The sequence below is a fragment of the Nyctibius grandis genome, chromosome 1 (genome assembly GCF_013368605.1).
Source record: "Nyctibius grandis isolate bNycGra1 chromosome 1, bNycGra1.pri, whole genome shotgun sequence".
Taxonomy (NCBI): domain Eukaryota; kingdom Metazoa; phylum Chordata; class Aves; order Nyctibiiformes; family Nyctibiidae; genus Nyctibius; species Nyctibius grandis.
Genome location: NC_090658.1, coordinates 20309806 through 20329856, shown reverse-complemented (window position 1 = coordinate 20329856; position 20051 = coordinate 20309806). Strand labels below are relative to the sequence as shown.

At 40.5% G+C, this 20051-nt stretch overlaps 1 protein-coding gene across 1 annotated transcript; it reads left to right on the top strand.

Annotated features, from left to right (window-relative positions):
• Positions 1–6974: 6974 nt before the first annotated feature.
• On the top strand, positions 6975–19672 carry FBXO28 (F-box protein 28). Its single transcript, XM_068407868.1, has 5 exons — positions 6975–7199; positions 13190–13299; positions 14304–14442; positions 16956–17151; positions 18905–19672. The coding sequence occupies exons 1-5, from the start codon at positions 6987–6989 to the stop codon at positions 19297–19299; spliced, it is 1053 nt and encodes a 350-aa protein (XP_068263969.1). The 5' UTR covers positions 6975–6986; the 3' UTR covers positions 19300–19672.
• Positions 19673–20051: the final 379 nt, after the last annotated feature.

Sequence of the window (20051 nt, the reverse complement as noted above, 5' to 3'; positions counted from 1 at the left end):
TATATTTGATTATTTCTATTATTGTTATTATACTCTTCTTCATTATTATAGTTTATTAAAACTGTTTTAACTTTCCAACCCAGAAGTCTCTCTCCCTTTTCCCTTTCCCTTTCCCTCTGGGGGGAGAGGGGGGGGGATAACAGAGGGCATCTGCCGCAGGTTTAATAGCTGGCCCAGCTTTAAACCGTGACACTGTGTAACCTTGAAGTTAGTTAAAAATATTTCTTGCTTAACTTGCATCCTCTCTGTAAACTAATTCCATTATCTAAGTTGTGAGAGTCACACATACACCCACTGTGCAAAGTACATACTCAATCACATTACTCAGTAAGCTAATAATTATACAGATCCAACAGCACCCAGAAACCAGCCGCACTCAGAAACTACTTTAGAAATTTGCATCAATTTTGCTGCAACCTATTCAGCTCTTAAGCTGATAATTTAACAACAGTTTCAAAGGGTGATTCTATAAAAGTAGAAAGTGACATTAATACCACTGTATGCAAGTATCACTCACAGTAAACAAAAAGTCTTCCATTTATTCCCGATCAACCAGGAATTATTTAACTTCAGTAAACTAAAGCTTCTCCAACTTCTCAAGTTACTTGCTAGAAGAAAATTGTAATTTCCTCACTCAAAACTCTGTTCCGTGTAATTTAAATCCAGATTTTTTCCCCACAGGTAACTTAACAACCAGCCAGCTAAAGCAAGTCTGCACTGTGTCTTGAAGAGAGAAGAAATAAACTTCCTCTTCTAGTAGTCCCCAGCATCTTTGAAAAAAATGTAGGCTGGCACAAATTAGTGTTTTGTATGCATCATACATAGCTGCCATTCTTCCCAATAAATAAATTATATTCACTAGACCCACTCTGGATCCCTGTCAATTTATGTCAGCACAGATCCTGACAGAAGACCCTCTGTAACAAAACGTCTGTTTAAGGCAATTACAGTAGTGCAAGAAAACCGTATCTGCCTGCAGCCACGCACCCAGCCCCGTAAGGGAGTTGGTCAGTGAGGAAGAACAGGGAAGGAACTAAAAAACATGCTCATTAAGCATATATACATTCAGCTTTTGCAAACAGGAATTCTGTGATCACAATCCCTTAACAGAAACCTTAAGATACTGATTGGCCACACAGTGATGCTGAACCTTCATCCCAGCTGGATATTTAGAGAATGTGGAGAGTTAGATTAACACTGCCATTTTACTGTTGCCTCGTCCCTGTTTCTCAGCTGCCAAGAAGTGAGCCTTAGCTCACGCTAGCAGTCCCTCTGGAATCAAGAGAGAATGAAACAAGAAGGATTTAAGAAAATACAAAATTATTTCAAGGTCAGCGCCCCCCCCCCAATTTCTTTTTTGTCATGTGACTGCAGGACTGAGCAGACCACGTCTTTGTTAATGTATTCTCCTGGTCAATTTACCTATTTCCTTTGCACGTTCTCACACAGAGCTATAGTCCTGTGCCTCAGCAAATCAAACTCTGCTTTAGATAACCCTGGCAGACATAGGTACACGGTCTAGAAGGAACAACAGACGCTTTGGGAGCTGTATTTTTCTTATACATCAATATTATTGGTGCAGTTTGTCGTGTCAGTGGTGTTTCACTGAGCTGAACTGATGAGACACAGAGAGACATTACTGATATCTTCACCAAGTTCTCTTTATTATAGTGTAAGTATATGGTAATACACTAAAATCAAAGGAATTCCTTAGAACTTACATCAAAGTAACCAGCAGCAAAACTGAGCCCCTTCCTACGGTGGAAACTGATTCTCCGTCCTAGGGCTTGCAAACATCCTACAAGCAAATAATACAGAGAATTAGCAAAAATCATGTAATCTAATTAAAACCACCTTTTTCTTTATAAAAGCTTTTTCACTAAGCTTACTTCTGAGTACAGCTGTGTGACCATATGTAACCCGACCGATATAAAAGCTATCCAGTACTGGATCCTGCAGTCCTCTTTCAGGGAAGACATTTTGACTCCAAGAAAATCGAAAGGTTATTTGTCTGAATCCTTGTCCTTTTTATCTCCCAAGTACATCAGTTTACCTGATAAATATATTACATGTCTGTAAACTCTTACTTTCTTGTGGAGTTGAAAACACTTTTAGTTAAATATTTCTTTTAATTTAAAACAGTAAACTATATTTAATGAAAGCTTGCCTGTGCAACATGTCAGGATTAGTCTGGACACCATACTTTTAGCTGAGAAAAATCTACAGAGATTTTATTGTCTTTCATCTTGTCTTCTACCTGTTCTCCTTTTGCCGCTTCCTCTCATTTCCACAGGGAGCATCACACTCTTCTGCCTCTCAACTTCAGCTTATGATTACTATCAGATGCCTTATGTACGGTATTACAAACACATTATGAGGTAGATGTAGATTTCAGAGGTGGTTTCTCAACCAGCTTTTTTATGCAATATGTAGCACTACTGGGCCCCAAAATGGTTAAGCTACAAAGGATCCACTTAAATATTTATATCAATTGAATTAAACTGGGATTACATTCTTATCTAAAGCTATGACTTTGCACGACAATAAATATTAAGTTACTGATTAATGGATCAAAAGTCTCAGCTGCAAAACATGAATATGTGCAAATTTACACTCCTGTCTACATTTGCTAAGAACATTTTAAAAGGAAATTTTAACATGGCTTTTTGTTTTCCCATTTCTTTTTTAATGCCTCTCAGAAAAAGACCTTTAAGCAAGCTAGAGGCGATTCACAGGGACAAGGGCGCAGACTCTTCGTGGATCTCCCCCAGCTTGCTTATGGGTCTCTCCTTCTCTTCCGGCTCAAAAGTCACGGTCCCTGGACATGCACAGATGTAATTCTCTCCTGTATAAGCAAAACCAGGCCATGTGTTTTGTCTGCATCTGGCCTTGCACCAAACTTCTGCATTAGATTAAGCCTTAGACTTTAATCTGCTTAATGTCCAGCAGCCTGAATGAAAATATGGCTTTGTGAATATACCAGACTTCTTTCAAATTTAGTACCTCTTAAAAAAACCCTTAATATCCATGAAGTGAGCAAACTGCTGCCGCCGCAGAGAAGAAAACGTGCCATGTGGAAAGGCATTTTCTATTTTTCTATTGATTACACTAGTGTAATAAAACAAATCTGTTCTCCTCCCACCCAACTTCTGCTCTCACCCTCAGTTTTTGAGCACGTTACTCCTCTTTGCTCCTATATTCCTTATTAACATGGCAGTTCTTGACCCAGTTACACATCTTCCTTCACCTCCAGCTCCTGCTGCAAGATTTCTTCCCCCCATCCCTATCTTCCCAGACATCTGCTTGTTAGCTCCTGCTTCTCACTCTCTTTCTCCCTTCCCCAAATTTCTTCTCCTTTCTCACATTTGATATTTACAACTTTCCTTGTATTTGAGCCAGGCTCCTTCCTCTTCATCTCACCTCTCCGCGTTGCTCGTCACCACACAAAGCCCATATGAAATATTCTACGTACTTTCGGTAAAATTTCACAGTCCCTGCTGTCCTCAGCAGACCACACTCTCATCAGTTGCGAACACAATATATATACGGTCTTATAAGCACAGAGTAAACTGTGAAAGGCTGAACCTGCTCAGTATAGATATATCTAAGAATTTCACTGATAAATTTTAAGACAAGTAATGAGATTTTACAAAGACTAACGACATAAAAAAATTTTACAGATTACCACAAAGAAAGCAAAACAGATATCCTTGGGCCAAGTGGCCTTCTTTTTAAACCTCATATTCCTGGTCCAAAGTACGGAGGGAGCAAAATTTCACAACCTCTCCCCCCAAAATATTGAAAAGATTATGAGAATTTTCACTTTGAAAGGGCAAAACAATACATTCCCTCTAACATCTTCCTTGTGAGTCACTTAGACTTTCCTCAAAATTCAAATTCAAAATTCAGTCCAACTATACTTGTCATTCTAACATGGTATAAACAAAACTAAGACTATTTCAAGATTTGTTTTAAATCTAAGAAGCACTGCAGAAATCTAAATGAGTAGCAACCCAAATAAGGCAAGTGAGGTATGTATCCTGCATTAGCTGTAAGATAACAACCGAGTTTGCATGTTACTTGACATGCAATAGACTCTACATAACTTTATTTCATCCCTTTCAGGAAGTATTATTGAGTTATCTGGCTTCATGCTATCCCATAGTAACTGAAAAGTTAAGCCATTAGAGAGTCTGTGATGGGGATTTTGTGAAAGTGTGTGCGGTCTGTGGTTTTGCAAATTAATGCGAAGTGATGCACGCTCAGAAAAATGACACTATACATTGGGGAAGGATGTGAATCAGAATCTGGAAGGCGGTAGAATTAGCCTACTTATTGAAGTGGACTTATTAACTATAAAGCTATTTATATAGTTGCAGTTAACAATATAAAATATAAATTGTGCATATTATTAATATATTCTACTTAGTAATATAATAAAAATACAGAACATACATCTTATATTAAACATAAAGCTTTATCTTAAAAACTCAAATTGTTCTAATTACATGACAAAACAAAAAAGCGTTCTTGCAGCTATCTTAAATTATATATGCTTACGTAGGACAAAAAAACCCACTTGCTTTTAAAGCATTAATGGACTGCCAGCCCAAACTTCATGCACCAAGTCACAAATTTATAAAGAATTCTCCTGAGTGTGTTTTAAACTGCAGAGTGTGCATGTGAAAGGAGATCAGGTCCTGAAATCACGCACAAGAATAAAACCCTTGTTCCAAGATAGCCAGATCATTTTACAGCGGCATTGATGAGTTGAGGGGCAGGGGGAGCAAAACACTTCCAAATCTGTACAAGGCACAGAGTGTTCTGCTCCCAAAAGGGAAATATTAATTTCAGTGCACATTTTTGGAGTGCCATTAGGATGACACACATAAAGGCTTACCCTTGCATTTGCCTTGCTCCCAAGTTAATTCTTTACCAGTTGCAATTTTTTTCTTTTAAGAAAAAGTTTGCAGGGGGGTTTACAAGGAAAGGGGTTAGTTGCACATGAAAGAAATGGGTTAAGATAAACCTTCACAGAGTAGAAGCATGGCTGAAAAAAATGTACGGGGATGCTGCAGGCAGCTAACACTTTAGTCCTGTAATATTTTAAGCTGTACTACCTTGGTGCAGGTTCTGCAACAAGTGCTCCCATTCTCCCCAAACATTTTATGGCTTTTTGCCATACACTTTGTTACCATCACTTCTGGTATTTGCCTAGTAATTTTCTTTGGCAAGCCAGTCTTCAGCCACATCAGTTCCCAAATCAAGCACACACGATCATACTGACATGAAACAAGCAGCAGCAGCAGCTGAAGGCAGAGAGGAGACTAGCACCATACTTTTCAATGGCTGTGCCAAGTTCTGTCAGGCTAAAATGGTTGTGAAACTCTAGTGTAAGCGTCTGTGACCACACTCAGAAGCATAGGGAATGTTCTAGAAACAGCCCTTGGTCCCATCCCTTGGCTGCCCCAGCTATTACATCCAAGAAACCTCCCTAATATACAGGACTAAAGGCAAATAAAGGAGAAGAGTTTGGTTTATTCTGGGTATTTTGCCTTCTCAGTAATATCTGGTTCCAAGCAGCGGTTTGTGGGCAGCTGTAGTTTTTGCCAGCTGGCTCTGACCCCCGAAGGCCAACAGCAGACCTGCACACCCGCTGCTCACCCCGGCTGCTGGGGCTCCCCCTGCACGTCCTGGCCAAGGAGGGGTACGCCCCAGGTTGGACACAAAAGGAGGATGCTCACCTGTCTATATGTAGAATAGAAAGGCCTGGATTACATTTGTAAGATGTAGTTGTGCCTCACTTACGAGCTACAGAGGTATTTTTCTGTCCTGTAGCTGCTTCACTGTAATTCAGCCCTATTTTCCTGGGGGGCTGCTGTGCCAGTGCAGCCGGCGCCATTCCTGCAGTGCGGAGGGAGCAGCGTCGTACTCCTGAGCAGCAAGAGCGGCGGAGGTTTTGTTCTTCCCACAGTTTCCTCAGGAGGGGTCATGGAGAGGGAGGAGTTGTTCTCCCCTCTCTGGTGTCTGGCCACAGGACGCGAGGGGATGGCGTAAAGCTGCTTCAGGGGAAGTTCAGGTTGGGTATTAGGGAAAAGCTCATCAAGGAGAGGGCTCCCCAGGGAAGGGGTCACAGCCCCAAGCCAGCTGGCGTTCAAGAAGCATTTGGAGATATATATATATATATAGAGAGAGAGAGAGAGATGGTTTAACTTCTAGGTGCCCTGTGTGGAAGTGAGGAGCATTCCTGGATGATCCTCATGGGTCCCTTCCAGCTCAGGATAGCCTACGTCTCTGAGCTTCAGCCGCCTCCTCGACCGCCCTCACTCCGACGTCTCTTCTTCCACAGAGTGGGAAGAAAAAAGCCCTGAAGCTTCGTAACGACCCTCGTAAGACTAACGTGCAAAACCCCAGATGTGTGGGGTCGGGCTGCTGCCGTAGGGAGCTCAGGGTGCTATTCCCAAACACAGTCAGCAGCGGTTGCCTACGTACCTGGTGCCAGGAAGGCACCAGGCACACGGTGCCACTTCCCCGTGCGTCCTGACACCCTCATCAAACCCTGCTTGTGCTTTTAGCCCCCCTGCCGCGTTCGCCGACAGCGAGCCTCAAGCTTTCGTTACACACAATATGACACATTTATTTCCAGTCGCTTGTTTTAAACCTGCGGCTGGTGGGGTGCCCAGCACTTGGGGGGAACTGCGAGCAGCCTCCCCCGCGCCGTGGAGCCCTCCCTCAGCCAGCTGAGGGTCCTCCCGGGGCCCGGTCCGCACCGCCGCGCAGCCGCCCCAGGGCCCTGCGGACGCGCAGCCCCAGGGCGGAGCGCGGCGGCCCTGCAGGGGGCGCTGCCGGGGCCGGGCGCCGCCGGACAGTTAACGGCCGCCCCCAAGCGGCCGGGCGGGGCGCTCCGTCCGGTACAAGTGGGGGCGGAAGTGTCGTCATAGGAAGGTTCCCTCCCCTCCCTCAGTGGAGGAAGGACGGGCTGCAAGATGGCGGCGCCGGAGGAGCGGCTCCTGTCGGACGGGGAAGGCGGCGCCCTGGGCTCGGCGCGGCTCTCCCCGCCCACGGTCTCGGAGTCTCCCGAGGCGCTGGCGCCCTTGGAGCCGCCGCCTCAGAGCAACACGCTCATGGGGCTGCCCATTGTGGCGATCGAGGGCATCCTTAGCTTCCTGTCCTACGATGAGACGAGCCAGCTCCGGCTGGTAGGGGCCGGGGAGGGGAGGGGAGGCGGCGGGGCGGGCGAGCGGGGAGCCCTGCTGCGGCCAGGGCCCGTGCCCACCGGGGGAAGCCCGCCTCGGTGGCCGGGCGCCGCCGGTCTCGGGGCGGGAGCAGCGCTGGAAGGAGGTGGGGAGGTGGCGGCGGCCCCGGCCGCCCCCCGTCGGGCTGCTGCTCTCGCCGGGGAAAGGGCGGGGTGGGATGCGGTGGGGCTTTCTCCTTTCTCCCCAGCCGCCCCCGAGCCCCGGGCATGCAGGTGTGTGCCTCCATACATGCGTTCCTAAAGGTCTTTTACCATCTCTTCTTTCATTCCGTTCGTCCTCTATAAGGAATTACTGGGGCTGCTGGCGGCTTATTTCTCCTAGTGACTGCTTTCCCTGGGGGACTACTCTGTTGTGTCTGATATGTCTGTTTATTTTGACTTATAGAGCTTAAGCCTACAAGTGTAGGAGATGACGAGCCTGCTGCTCCAAGGACCCTACCCTATCTAGAAATAAATGTGGGGCAAAAAAGAAGACGTAAGGAAGCCCTTGTCTCTCCTCCCTGAAAGGCTGCCTGCTTCTTCCGGTCATAGTAGCAGATCTAATAAAAGATATTACCTCTACCTCCAAACTTTAGAATGCCAAAAAAAAGCGCAGCTGTCAGTGAGGAGATCAGTGTATATCTATCTATAACTGCCTGCATAAGGAGCCTGATGTAAACTATGGCATAACATGACAAGCTGCTATCTTACTGAATTTCTTATGAGGTCATAAATGAAATAACAGTGAAGGAATTACTGTATAGCTTATGTGACCTGTAGTAAACTTACATGTACTGTACTGTTTCTATTTTAAGAATGCTATTAGCCTAAACTGGATAATATTTCAAGCATATTTCTGCAGAAAATTAGACTGCATTGTCCTGGATCAGCAACCTGAAGTGTTGCATCCTGACTGTAGCTTTAAACTGAGATTTTTTTCAGCAGAAAATCTGTTCTTATTCACACTGCACCAAGTACACCAGTACCTAAATATTTCTAGCATGCTGTCAGTCCGCTAAAGACTTTTGCTTCTTCTGTGAGAGTAGGTAGTGGATCTGTGAAAAAGATGTAGTACTGCTTTTTTGGAGTGCAGCCTCTGCTTTTGAGTACTTGCAGTTTGAGTGGAGGGAAGAGAAGTACATATATGGTTTGGGTGTGCTTAGTGTTGCATGGTCTGTATTGCAAGGCTGGACACATACTGCAACTTTCCTGTTGCATTTTGTAGATGGTAGTACTCGTGGGAGCCATCGCTAGTCAATAAAAGGTTTTTTCTTTCAGTAGGGCTAAGTTAATGTTTGTAAGTGATGCTTTGTCAGCAGGGAAGTTGAGAATAGGAAAGATGGTGGTGTAAGGACTAAACCAGTTGTTTAACACTCTGTGCTGCTTAAGAAGTAAAATGTAACACTTATGCTCTCTTATGTAGCACCTACAAGATCATTTTTCTTGAAGCAAGACTGCCCCTTTCAGAAATTTCAGATATATGCAAAACCAGGCTGGATAAATGTCAACTTTGACACACACATGGAACAATACTAGATGTAAAATGAAGGAAACTATTCAGCTGATCTTTCCGTATTTTTAATTTTTGAGTCAGTGACAGCCAAGAAACGTAATCTCCATCAAATTCCTTACTGTTCCCTTAAGCACATCAGAAGGCATTGTGAGCGTTCTTCTGAGAAGAACGTACACTTGTCTTTGTTAACCAGCACTAATGTAAAGAATCAAAGCCCTTTCAGTTTAACCTAGTCAAAAGTGTAGCTCATAACCATGTCTATCTCTTGGATAGCCATTCCAAACTAAAGGTGTTCACTGAAGGCTATAAACAGAGACGAAGAGACTGGATGTTTTACATAACTCTGTATGCTATTGATGGAGAATTAAGGTAGCCTTTAAAAATAACAATGCCTAGGCATAAATTCGTAATGAAATTTAATCACTTTCAGATTTTTAAAGGCTACAAGTAGCCTTGGGAGACACTTGTGTATTCCTGTGCTAAGGTATGTCTTGCACAAACAGTAAATTTTTCTTCTCTATGAGAACTGACTTGAGCTGCTTATCAAAGATGAATGGGTGTATCTTATAATGAGTAGTGTTCTGCTAAAGATACATTGCAGGACCATGGTAATTGAATGACAGGGATTAAATTGCTTATGTTTTATGCATTTTAAAAATGTGCCCAAAAGCAGCCTCATTAACCCCTTGTAGTGTGGCATTCCATAGGATAAAGCATCTTGAGGAAGGTGGGAAGATGTGATCCAGGACATCAATCAACCTAAACGAAGTTTGATCATACATGTGTAGACACAAAATGTGGATTCCCTAAACTGATCACTTTGATGCATTCTCTGCATCCCAGCATTGAAGGAAATGGATGTCCTAATCTCTTTCTTTTTCTTGACCAAAAAAAAAAAAGTCTTTGAGTTGAACTGGTGTTGGAGCTAGAGGGTGTACAAGAAGACAAACTAAGGAGTTGGCTTGGTGGGAGGACATAGAACATCAGCAAATTTTCAGATTAAAATAGGGATAGGAACCTGTATTGTTTATGTAGAGCATAATGAGAAGCATAATCTAAGGCTTAAGATCCATAAGTCTTTTTCTGTCACCAAAGGACGAGGTAAAGAATGTTTCCTGCTTATGATGATTGCCATCAGGTAAGGCAAGACCATGGGCCCCTCATTGTGCAAAGATGCACTTGCTTTCCTGAGCATAATGCTTTCTGATATTCCTGGTGTCACTGCATTTAAAAGCATAAATGAAGCACCTACTGGTTAAGCAGTGAAGTAGATCTAAAGTAATGGAGACTAAACAATAGGTATTCAGAATGCAATCTTGTCTGCAATTATGCCTCAGTGGAAATCCTGAGTTCTCAAGCTTTAGTTCAGATAAAGTGAATTAGAGGAAAAGCAGCAGCATTTTGCTTTTAGCCCTTTTGAGTATTCACTTCCTCTGCTTCCTCTGGTATGTCATCATAAGAGAAACACCAAAAACCCAGAAGATCCTTACATCTGAAGCTGTAATGGACAAGCAGCAGCCTAGTATGCATGCTGATAGGGCAGCTAGCATATCTTCCAGCTTTTGAAGGCTTTTACTGTGATTTTTTTTAATGACTTACAGAAGCTCTCGAATTTTTACCTGAGTAGGATAATAATGAAATTCTTACATTCCAGTTTCTTTTCACTCACATGTCTGAGCTTGGAAATGCACTTACATTCAGGCTATTACTACAGCAAGTGTGATTAAAAACAAACAATCCATAACCTCTTTCCATGAGCCCTCTGAGGAGAAGGTTATCTTGGATTCTGACACACATCAGAAGTGTCTTAGATTCTGCAGCAAACTTGTGCTTATTTTCTGCACAGCACAAGTAAGGACTGATAGCCTTTGGACAGCACGGCTTTAATCTTCCCACAGTTTCAGTAAATCTATATTTACAGGCATTTCTATTTTAAAGGTTCTTGCTGAAGTCATCAACATTTTGTCACTGACTTATACTTTACCCTAGAAAGGCATTATGAAACATGGTGTCTGTGTAAACTCTAAGAAAAAGAACATATATTGAATCTAAATACTTCAGGATATTTTTATCCAGTATCAAAACAGAGATATCTGTTAGTGAAGCTTGGAAGAAATAAGACATGCTTGAGGAGAGGGAAGCTGGTAGTAGTTGTCTGGTAGATTGTGTCAGTTTAGTTTGTTTACAAATGAAGTGGAAAATTGGCTCTTTCGTAGAAGCTGTTACTGCATATAAGTCAGCACGCTAAGAAGCAGCCACCTTCTCATTCTGCTCTTCACGTGGACTTGGAATAACTTTCTAACACTGAAATTTGAACAGAGTGTCTGGTTGGACTTGACATGTGAGGAAACTTGAGCTTTTTCAGCTTTATGGCTAGAATAAGAAAATATTCACAAAAACTTGCAAATACAAATATGAGCAAATTTAACTCTTGACTTTCTTATGGTCCATCAAATAGCTAGTATCAAACTGTCCTGGACTAATATGAACACTTAAAAGTGTAATAATGCTGCTTTGCATGTGACTGCTGACTATGCAGTCTGAAAGACGTATATTGTTCCTGTAACTTCAGGGGCCTTGTGGTTTAAATGGTGACATCAGGAACCAGCTGAGAATTAAGAGATGACTGGTAAAATAAGTTGTAGACAAACACTTTTGGTTTCTGGTGGTACCTGTTATCTGTTCAGTGTTTGGGTTCTAGACTGATTATTGGCACAAATATGGGTAATGTCCAGAAATTGAAGCAAATAATTCTTCATGCTGCGTAGCGTAAGGAAATGAGTAAGATTAAAAAAATCCAGTGTTTAAAAAAAAAAATCTAGTGCAGTTCGTGTTACCCATTGTGACTGTCTTGGAAGTGGGAGGGCTTCAGCACACTGCAAAGTCCTTGCTGCCACCAGGTGTCAGTGTCCACAGGGTGAAAATCACTCCTGTGCTTCCTCTGGACTTGTAGCTAATAACGCGTCTGGGGTTGTTTCTCTCTGTGCTGAAGAATTGCATAGCTAACGTAGCCCTTGTGCAGGTACTAGGTCCTAGTTCAGGGCTTTGGTAGCATTAGAACTACAAGTAAGCTGTTAAGTCTTGTGCTCAGAAATGGCATCACATCCAGGTATCGCCAACGCAGCTGGTATCTTGGACGAAACGTGACAATTTCCCTTTTCCTGTAGTTGAAGGGCCAGCATTGTTTCTTATACACTGGGAATGATTTAGCTGATTCAGTCAATGTGGGGGAGAGTGTACTGAGACTGTACCTCCGTAGTTAGCCTGTCTGATCATTCTCCTTTGTTAACAAGGAAGATCTAATACAAAGGAGCACAGACAGATAGACAGCAATTACTTAATGGTCTGTTAATACAGATCTGTTTGAAAATGGTCAGTTCTTACGTACAGAACTTAAACTAGCTATGACTAGAGGAAGACTCACAGAAAGTAGAACTTAAGTAGTGCCTTCCATGTAAACAGAAAATAATTGCAGGCTTTTCTGGGAGAAGTGAGAATCTTCTTCCTGGAGGTATAAACTTACATAGACTTTAAAACTATGAAATGAGTAGTGTGTGGAGGGAAGGAGTGTTTATTTAAAAAAAAAAAAAGGCAAAGCTAATCTGTGGGAAAGCAAGATCACAGCGGGAGTTGTGCACTTTAGTACAAAAAAAAAAAAAAAAGCCCAAAACAATTTCAAAGGACAGTTGGTTCACGAAGCCCTTGCATCCTCAGAACTGAATTGCAACTGCTGTAGACTTTTGTACAAGTTGGCTTTGTCTTGTAACTGGTTACTTTGTAAAGGTTTAAATTTAGCAGTTTATTATGTTTTCTGCAGCTATTAATGTCCTTTCTCCCTAAATCTGTGCAAAAAAATGAGGCTGTTGGTATCCAACATAGCAAATGAAGAAATCTGTTAAACAGAGGAGAAAAGCCTATTTTTATATGAAAAAGAATCTTGCTTCACATGCACAATATTGCATAAGTTTTGAAATTTAATTGTGGCTGTCTTCAAAAAGATAAACCTTAAATGCTGAAAGAAAACCATCATGATTTCGTCTTTTTAAAGGCTTCTTTTTTGAGACTACAAAATATTAACTTGATCTACCAGAATCACTCTGGAGGCCAAGCTACAAGCCAGGCACAGGCATTTGCAACTTTCAGTAAAATCAAAGGAAATTGTATCTGCTTATGTATGGGTGGAATTCAGCGTACCATCTCTGTTAGGCAATATCAGGAGATTAATTTGTGAATTTTGTGGAACATAGCTGCTCCTTTTTGGAGTATCATGACCATTGTTAAAGATGGTGATGCCTTAAGCTCAACTGTAGTTTCTGCTTCTTGAAATGGAGCAAAAACTGATAAGAGAATCTTTTACTACCAAGCGAGTATGGATAAGATAATAGTAAAAGTGACTTGTGGCCTTAAGTGAGCCTGAAGTTTTTCTTTTTACTTAAATACAGGTTTGTAAGCGAATGGACTTGGTTTGCCAGCGGATGTTAAATCAGGGATTTCTGAAAGTGGAAAGATACCACAACTTGTGTCAAAAGCAAGTTAAAGCTCAACTTCCAAGGTATGTACCAGTTAAAACTGTAGTTAAACTTAAATATGCTAGATTCTTTTAAGTAGAATATTGAAAAGGCATTTCTTGCTAGCTAATTCAACTTATATATCTTGAAAATTTGAATCATTTGGTTTCATTTCTTTTTTTTTCCAAAAGCACCTTGAACCTAAGATCTAATTACAAAATAATGGTGTGGATGAATGTAAGTTGTCTTATACTAGGAACTGGAATATTGGAAAGTGTCTCTGGTATTTTAAACAGAGAAAGGAAGAGTGGGTCCTGTATTAACTCAACTCTTCTGGCAAATCAAGCAAGGACTCCTAGGAATGAATAAATTCCATTCCTTTTCAAGACCGACTGCCTTCGCTGATGATTTATCTACGACTCTGCTTAAAAAAAAAACCAAGGTTTTTCAGTGCCAAGGATTAAACAGGGGAAAGGGAGGCGGGCTTGACACGTGAGCATTACTGGGAGCTAGTTCCTCACTAAAGCAGTGTCTTTTCTCTTATTTCCAGTGAGTAACTGCAGCTGCTGCTGCTGTGTCCTATCAGATTTCCCACTCAGGGTGAAGAAACTAAATGCTACTTACTGTAGAGATCCTTTGTCAAAAGAGCTTATATCTCAACCTCAACTTTGTAGTAAGCACTAATGATATATTAAATTTATGTCAAGGAATATGGGGGGGATAAAAATAGTCACACTGACTCAGTGCCTACTGCTAGTTAGTACTGAAAGCTTGTTTTTAAATAGTCCTAAATTATATATAGAGTTTATGGATCACATAAGATGTAGTAAGTATTTAGAGAACAAATTTTGTCTAAGAAAGTGTAGTATGCTATTACTAGCTGGTTCTCAATCTGTATCAGTGTTTTTCCATAAAGACAGACTAATGTTAGTGGTTACATTTTCAAACCTCAGAGGGTTTTAAGGGTGAAATTAACTCGAGCTATTGTTACAGTTTTATTTTGTTGACTCATTGTTAAATCAGTGTCACTTAATGGTTTGTCTTCTAGACGGGAGTCGGAAAGGAGAAACCATTCATTAGCTCGTCATGCAGACATCCTTGCTGCTGTAGAAACGAGACTTTCTCTGTTAAATATGACTTTCATGAAGTATGTGGATTCTAATCTCTGTTGCTTCATACCTGGAAAGGTAAAATGTAGACTGTATTACGTGAATGTATATCTGTATTTAAAAAATATGATTGTGTAACTTAACGTGGGACAGCTGGGACAAATTTATATAATATATGTGTGTGTGTGTATATATATATATATACACACTGAAACTGTATTTCAGATACTTGCAAACAAACACGGAAGCCAATACTCTGCTATAACAGGCAGTCTGAAATGAATGAACCAGACTATATCTAAATATTATTTTAAACTCGATTTCCATTTTCCCTTAGATTCTTTCTTAATTCTGATGTTTGACTTGTGGCGTATACATCCTATACAACCTTTTACAAGAAACACATGATACGTAGGGTTTAATTCTGAATTTTAATTGTACAAAACAGCCGGAGGCCTGGTCATTAGAAGATGTAGTAATTTAGACTGTGTGTAACACTAAGCACTCAGTCAATCAGGAAGATGTTAGGCACCTTTCTTAAGGGTTTAGGTACTTCAGATTAATTGAATTAAGATATTTAGTAGTAGGTGGAATTAGTAGATAAAGCATGTTAAATATTAAAGACGACTGAATAATTCTGGTGTTTCAGAATACCACCCCAACATAAAATATAAATTACGTAAGCGAGATGTACATCGGAGATACCGCTGTTTCATAAGCTGTGAAAACAGAAGTGCCCAGGGGAACTGACCAAATCATGATCTGAGGAAGACTGGTACAGCTCAGGGTTGAAACAAGATCTGTGAACATTAGTCTAATGCGCTATTCATTGATCTTTCCATGTGAGGTTTGGATATGTTGGTATTAATTTTTCATGGGCAGATAACTGAATTGCACCGGGATGAATGGAAAATTTAGCTGTTGGATTCAGGTGAAGCATGGCAGGCATTTTACATTCAGTACAGTAGGATAGGCTGTCGGCACGCAATGTATTTTTATCTTGAAGAGGTAACTTGATTTCCGTACACTCTTGTTGACTTGATATTTAATTAATTTTAAATTAAATCATTATAGTTCAATGTATTTATGCTTATTTGACTTTATATTTTTATATATACTATGTACTTTTAAAAATGTAGTATAACATAAAGTGAAACAGAAATCCTTAATACTCACATAGAAAATGGAATACTTAAAAGAAACGTTGCCTTACTTTTTTTGAACAGTAGATGGGAAGGTAATATGCGATCTAGACCTGGGGCGTGCAGGAGCTGGGCAAGTGAGCTTGCCAGCCGTTTTCCTTGTGGGCACTGAGTCATAATGACCTTGTTTGTATTCTGATAAAACAGCTAAAAAGTTCTTTTTTTAATTATTTACTTAGTGTATGAGCTTGCTAGCGCCACTGCTCTCTCAGCACAGTTACCAATTCACCAGAAAGTCCTATTTTGGTCAAGCAGATTCAAGGGTTAGTGTTCCCTTACAGTCTGTGGTTTCCCCCCTACCTGCCCTGCTCCCCTTTGAATGAAGCTGCCATAGAAGTGTCAGGAAGTGAATTTGTGTTGGAACATGTGAATCCTCATTTGAGGTTTGGCATACTGTGTGAGGGTACCTGGTGATAGCAGAGCGCTGCTGCAAGATTTTATATTGAAGATGGCAGGAGAATGCTTTGAGGATGTTGTTCCTAACAGGATATAATGTGGGTAAAATTAGAGAAGTCTTTTGTAAGCTTGTTGGGTGATGAGACACTTGACTCTTGTCCAGCTTTTGCAACTTTTTAGCTAAGCTTCCTTTATTAAAACACAAGATGCAACCGTATTGTCTTACCTATGATTCTAAGTCTTTAAGATCTGTGTTCTTAGGAGACTGTTCAACCGTTCTTAATCCTGTGCAAACTACCTGTGTCAGTAGTTTTGGTAATGAGAGACCAGCACTCCTATTTTGACCTGCCTCCGACTATGATTTGTAGATTAGCAAGACACCTTTCATCTCTCTGTGCCTTTCCTAACCAAAGGGCTCGTTTGTGAAACCTGTTAAGAGGGTGCTTATGTTCTCTGTCAGGAGTGGATTGATATTTTATAAATTAATATATTTTGGACTTAATCTGAATTTGCAATATTTTGGGTGCATGCAAGTGGACTGAAGTAAATATTTACACCTCTTGGGACTGACATAAAGATAATTCTTGCTGTTCAATTCATGTGTTTCATATGCCTCGTAACTGGCTGGGGGAGTGACTGCTCTGCAGTGCGGCTTAGCATATCTTACTTCAGGTTCTCCAAAAAGAAATTATTATGCTCTGCTGAGTGTAGATTAGGTAACTTAGAACTCAAGTATGGATGTAGTAAAACAAAATGTCACACAATGAGCATTATTTCATGAGTTTGAAGAGAGTTGTTGTGATAGATCAAATTAATAGCTTCTCTGATATATCACGAACAGCATTTCATTTCAAAAAGCTGTTCTAGAACTAAAGAACACAGTGGTTTGCAATAGTTACGTAGTAAAAGCCCCTGAGTATGCCAGCACTTCTACAATGATCTGAAATAATCTTGCCTTTATCAGAAAATCCTAATTCTTCTTAAATGTTTTAGGTAATAGATGAAATTTATCGTGTTCTAAGGTATGTAAACTCTACAAGAGCTCCTCAGAGAGCTCATGAAGTTCTTCAAGAACTAAGGGACATTTCCTCCATGGCTATGGAATATTTTGATGAGAAGATTGTTCCAATACTGAAAAGAAAGATGCCTGGGTCAGATGTATCGGGACGTCTGATAGGAACTGCCCCAGGTATTAATTCCAATGTATAGTTAAGTTTTATTTAGTTTTTCTGTAAAAATTCACAGCACTGTATCTTTTTAAAGCTCCCTTCCTTAAATGTGAGCTTTATTACATAAATATTGATGATACTTGTTTCTTAAGAATGCTAACTGAAATTCATTTGCTTTGAAATTTAAGGAGCCTTTGTACTACCAAAAGAACAGTCACTTGAATGTATGTTAGAATTATGCATAGTGTGTATTCATTAAACAAACGCTTTTGTGCCACCAATGAATGAGACTTTATCATTGCACTTAGTTGAAATTTGGCACATGAGATGACAACTCGACGCCTTTTATTTTTAGGACGATCAGCAAATGAATTAGCCTAAGCTGTTGTAGTGCATAGGAGAGCTAGAACATCCTTGTATGTACTTTTTTACTTCCCTGGGGCACTAATGTATACAGTAACAAGCAAAATACTTATAGGTAGTAATGAAAAGGCAATTAAGTCTATAAAGAAACAATTAAACTGCTCCTTCGTATACTCTATCAGACTCTCCAGAACTTTTGTGAACCAAAGTCTAAGGTAATTGCCTCATATAATAGCCAAAAGCAAAAGGTTAGTAGAACTGTAGTGTTTTCCCTGTGCTGAACATCTTCACACTTCTTAGGAACTGTGAAATTAACTCTCTGAAAGGATAACTTAAAATATTTTTTAAAAATTACATCTTGAGCAAAAATGATAGGCCGAACTGTAGGAGCTGCTTGTTTCTGGTGTGACCTGTCCATCCTTTAGCCATAAGTCTGTACACTACCTGTACATTATATCCTGTTAATTACACCTCAATTCGACTGAGTCTCTCAGTTGAATAAGTATTGCCCAAAACCATAGTTGATGTCAACCAGCTTTTCAAGGCCAAGGCTTTATGCAGCATAAAAATGCCTATCTTGTGTTGAGGGAGGAGCATAACCTACCTAATGGCAACCCATTAGTGTCATGTAGCTATGCTGGCATCTGAAAAGAAAAAAAAAAAAAGAGGAGGAGGAGGATAACTGTCCTGGGCTGTTCCACACTGTTCTGTCTTTTTAGCGCTTAAAAGTTGCATCTTACTTGCACAGCACTGCTAGAAAAGTAAAATTATAGAAAATGTGAATGAAATTAAACAGCAGGTCTTAGTCTTCTTGATTTGCAGGAACTTTATTATCAGCATTGGCAAGTTCAGATTCCAGTATGGTTTTAGTACTTAGGAAGAATGATTCTAAAGAAGTATGGAAAATTCCTTTCTGCTAAAAAGTTAAACTGAAAAATCTTAAGCCCCAAACCACAAAATTTTAGAACTTTAGCTGTCTACAACTAAGACAGCAGAATTGTAGTGCTCTGTTGAAATATATTTATTTAATGTAACTATTCTGTAATAAGTAATTTATGGACATATTGTGGGTTTTTGACTTAACATCCATGACACTAAGTCTACATGATAACATAATACCTCTATGTAATTTTTGATACAGCAAAAGGAGGGGGGGCTTATATACAGAAAATGAATGATGAGCTGTTTTCCAGACTACTGAAAATCTAAGTATTTTAAATTAAACTAGTTGTGCTCTGAGATACCATATGCTCTTATTAGACATTTAAATGACTAAATCCATTCACACAACTTGCAATCAGTATTCAGATTCACGTTTGGGGAGTAGGGATAAGCAAAATATGAAAACTGGGACACAGTTTCTACCTTTGTCTTAAAGTTGTAGAGGATTGATCACAGTTTTCTCTGAAGTTCCAGGGCCTTCTGCAGCACTGACAACAATGCAGCTCTTCTCCAAGCAGAACCCTTCAAGACAGGAAGTCACCAAACTCCAGCAGCAGGTAAAAGCGAATGGCACGGGCTTGACAGCACTCAAGCGGGAAATCTCAGAGCTTCGCATCAAAGTGCAAGAGCAACAGAAACAACTCCAAGATCAAGATCAGAAACTGCTAGAGCAAACCCAAATCATAGGTGAACAGAATGCCCGATTGGCAGAGCTTGAACGCAAGCTGCGCGAGGTGATGGAGAGTACAGTAGGAAATTCTTCAGGTTCTGGCTCAAATGAACAGTCTCCTAGAAAACGGAGGAAGGCGGTTGAGTCCACAGACTGTCCTAGGAAATCTAAACGCCTTCGGAACAGAAAATAACTTGGGAGTAAATGACACCTTCAGGAGGATACACTGCTTTAGTAGCCCAAGCAGGTCTGCTTGTTTGGATACTGTGACTAGCTTCATGGTGTCACTTAGGCTGCTGGCTCTTCAAAACACCACTTAGACTTGAACAGTAATTTTTCTTTCATTGAGACTTTTCCCCTGCTTTCTGTATGGGTGGGCCTAATGCACAGAATCTTTAAGATTTGCAATAGATAAATACTAACCAGACCTGCTCTGTTATGTTTTGAAGGGTTAATATTTTTTCTGTGCAGATGTGTTTAAAGTAAACTTATTTGTGTTTATGCATATGTTCACATAAAATCTTAAATAAATTCAGTCTTAACTGACAAAAAAGTTAAGCGTAAAAGCAGATGTCCTGTTCACTTGAAGGAAAGATCCACTTTTAAAATCTTGTTTTAGAGAACTGGACCTTTTTTGTTACAAGTGACCTTGTCTGGAATGTCTGAAAAGTAGTTAATACTTTTGGAGGATCTCTCTGTAATGAGTAAAACTGACTTCTTAAGCTACAGTATTGGCTATATATTTTTGTAGACTTACAAGGAAGGACCTTCTATCCAGTCTTCACACGTACACACCCTGGTTCTAGGTCTTGGGAGCCATATTCTACATTTGCATGGATAGATGCATGTACAGCTTAGTCAGCCTGCTAAAAGCACTTGCCTGAAATTGTTCTTAACTCTGGGGGAGAGTACAGAGACCTATAAAGCAATTTCTTTGTTCCTCAG

Coding starts and splice junctions, on each gene's coding strand:
- FBXO28 (XM_068407868.1), top strand. CDS start 6,987: ATGGCGGCGCCGGAGGAGCGGCTCCTGTCGGACGGGGAAGGCGGCGCC. Junction 13,300..14,303: donor GTTAAAGCTCAACTTCCAAG/GTATGTACCAGT, acceptor TTTGTCTTCTAG/ACGGGAGTCGGAAAGGAGAA. Junction 17,152..18,904: donor TCTGATAGGAACTGCCCCAG/GTATTAATTCCA, acceptor TTTTCTCTGAAG/TTCCAGGGCCTTCTGCAGCA.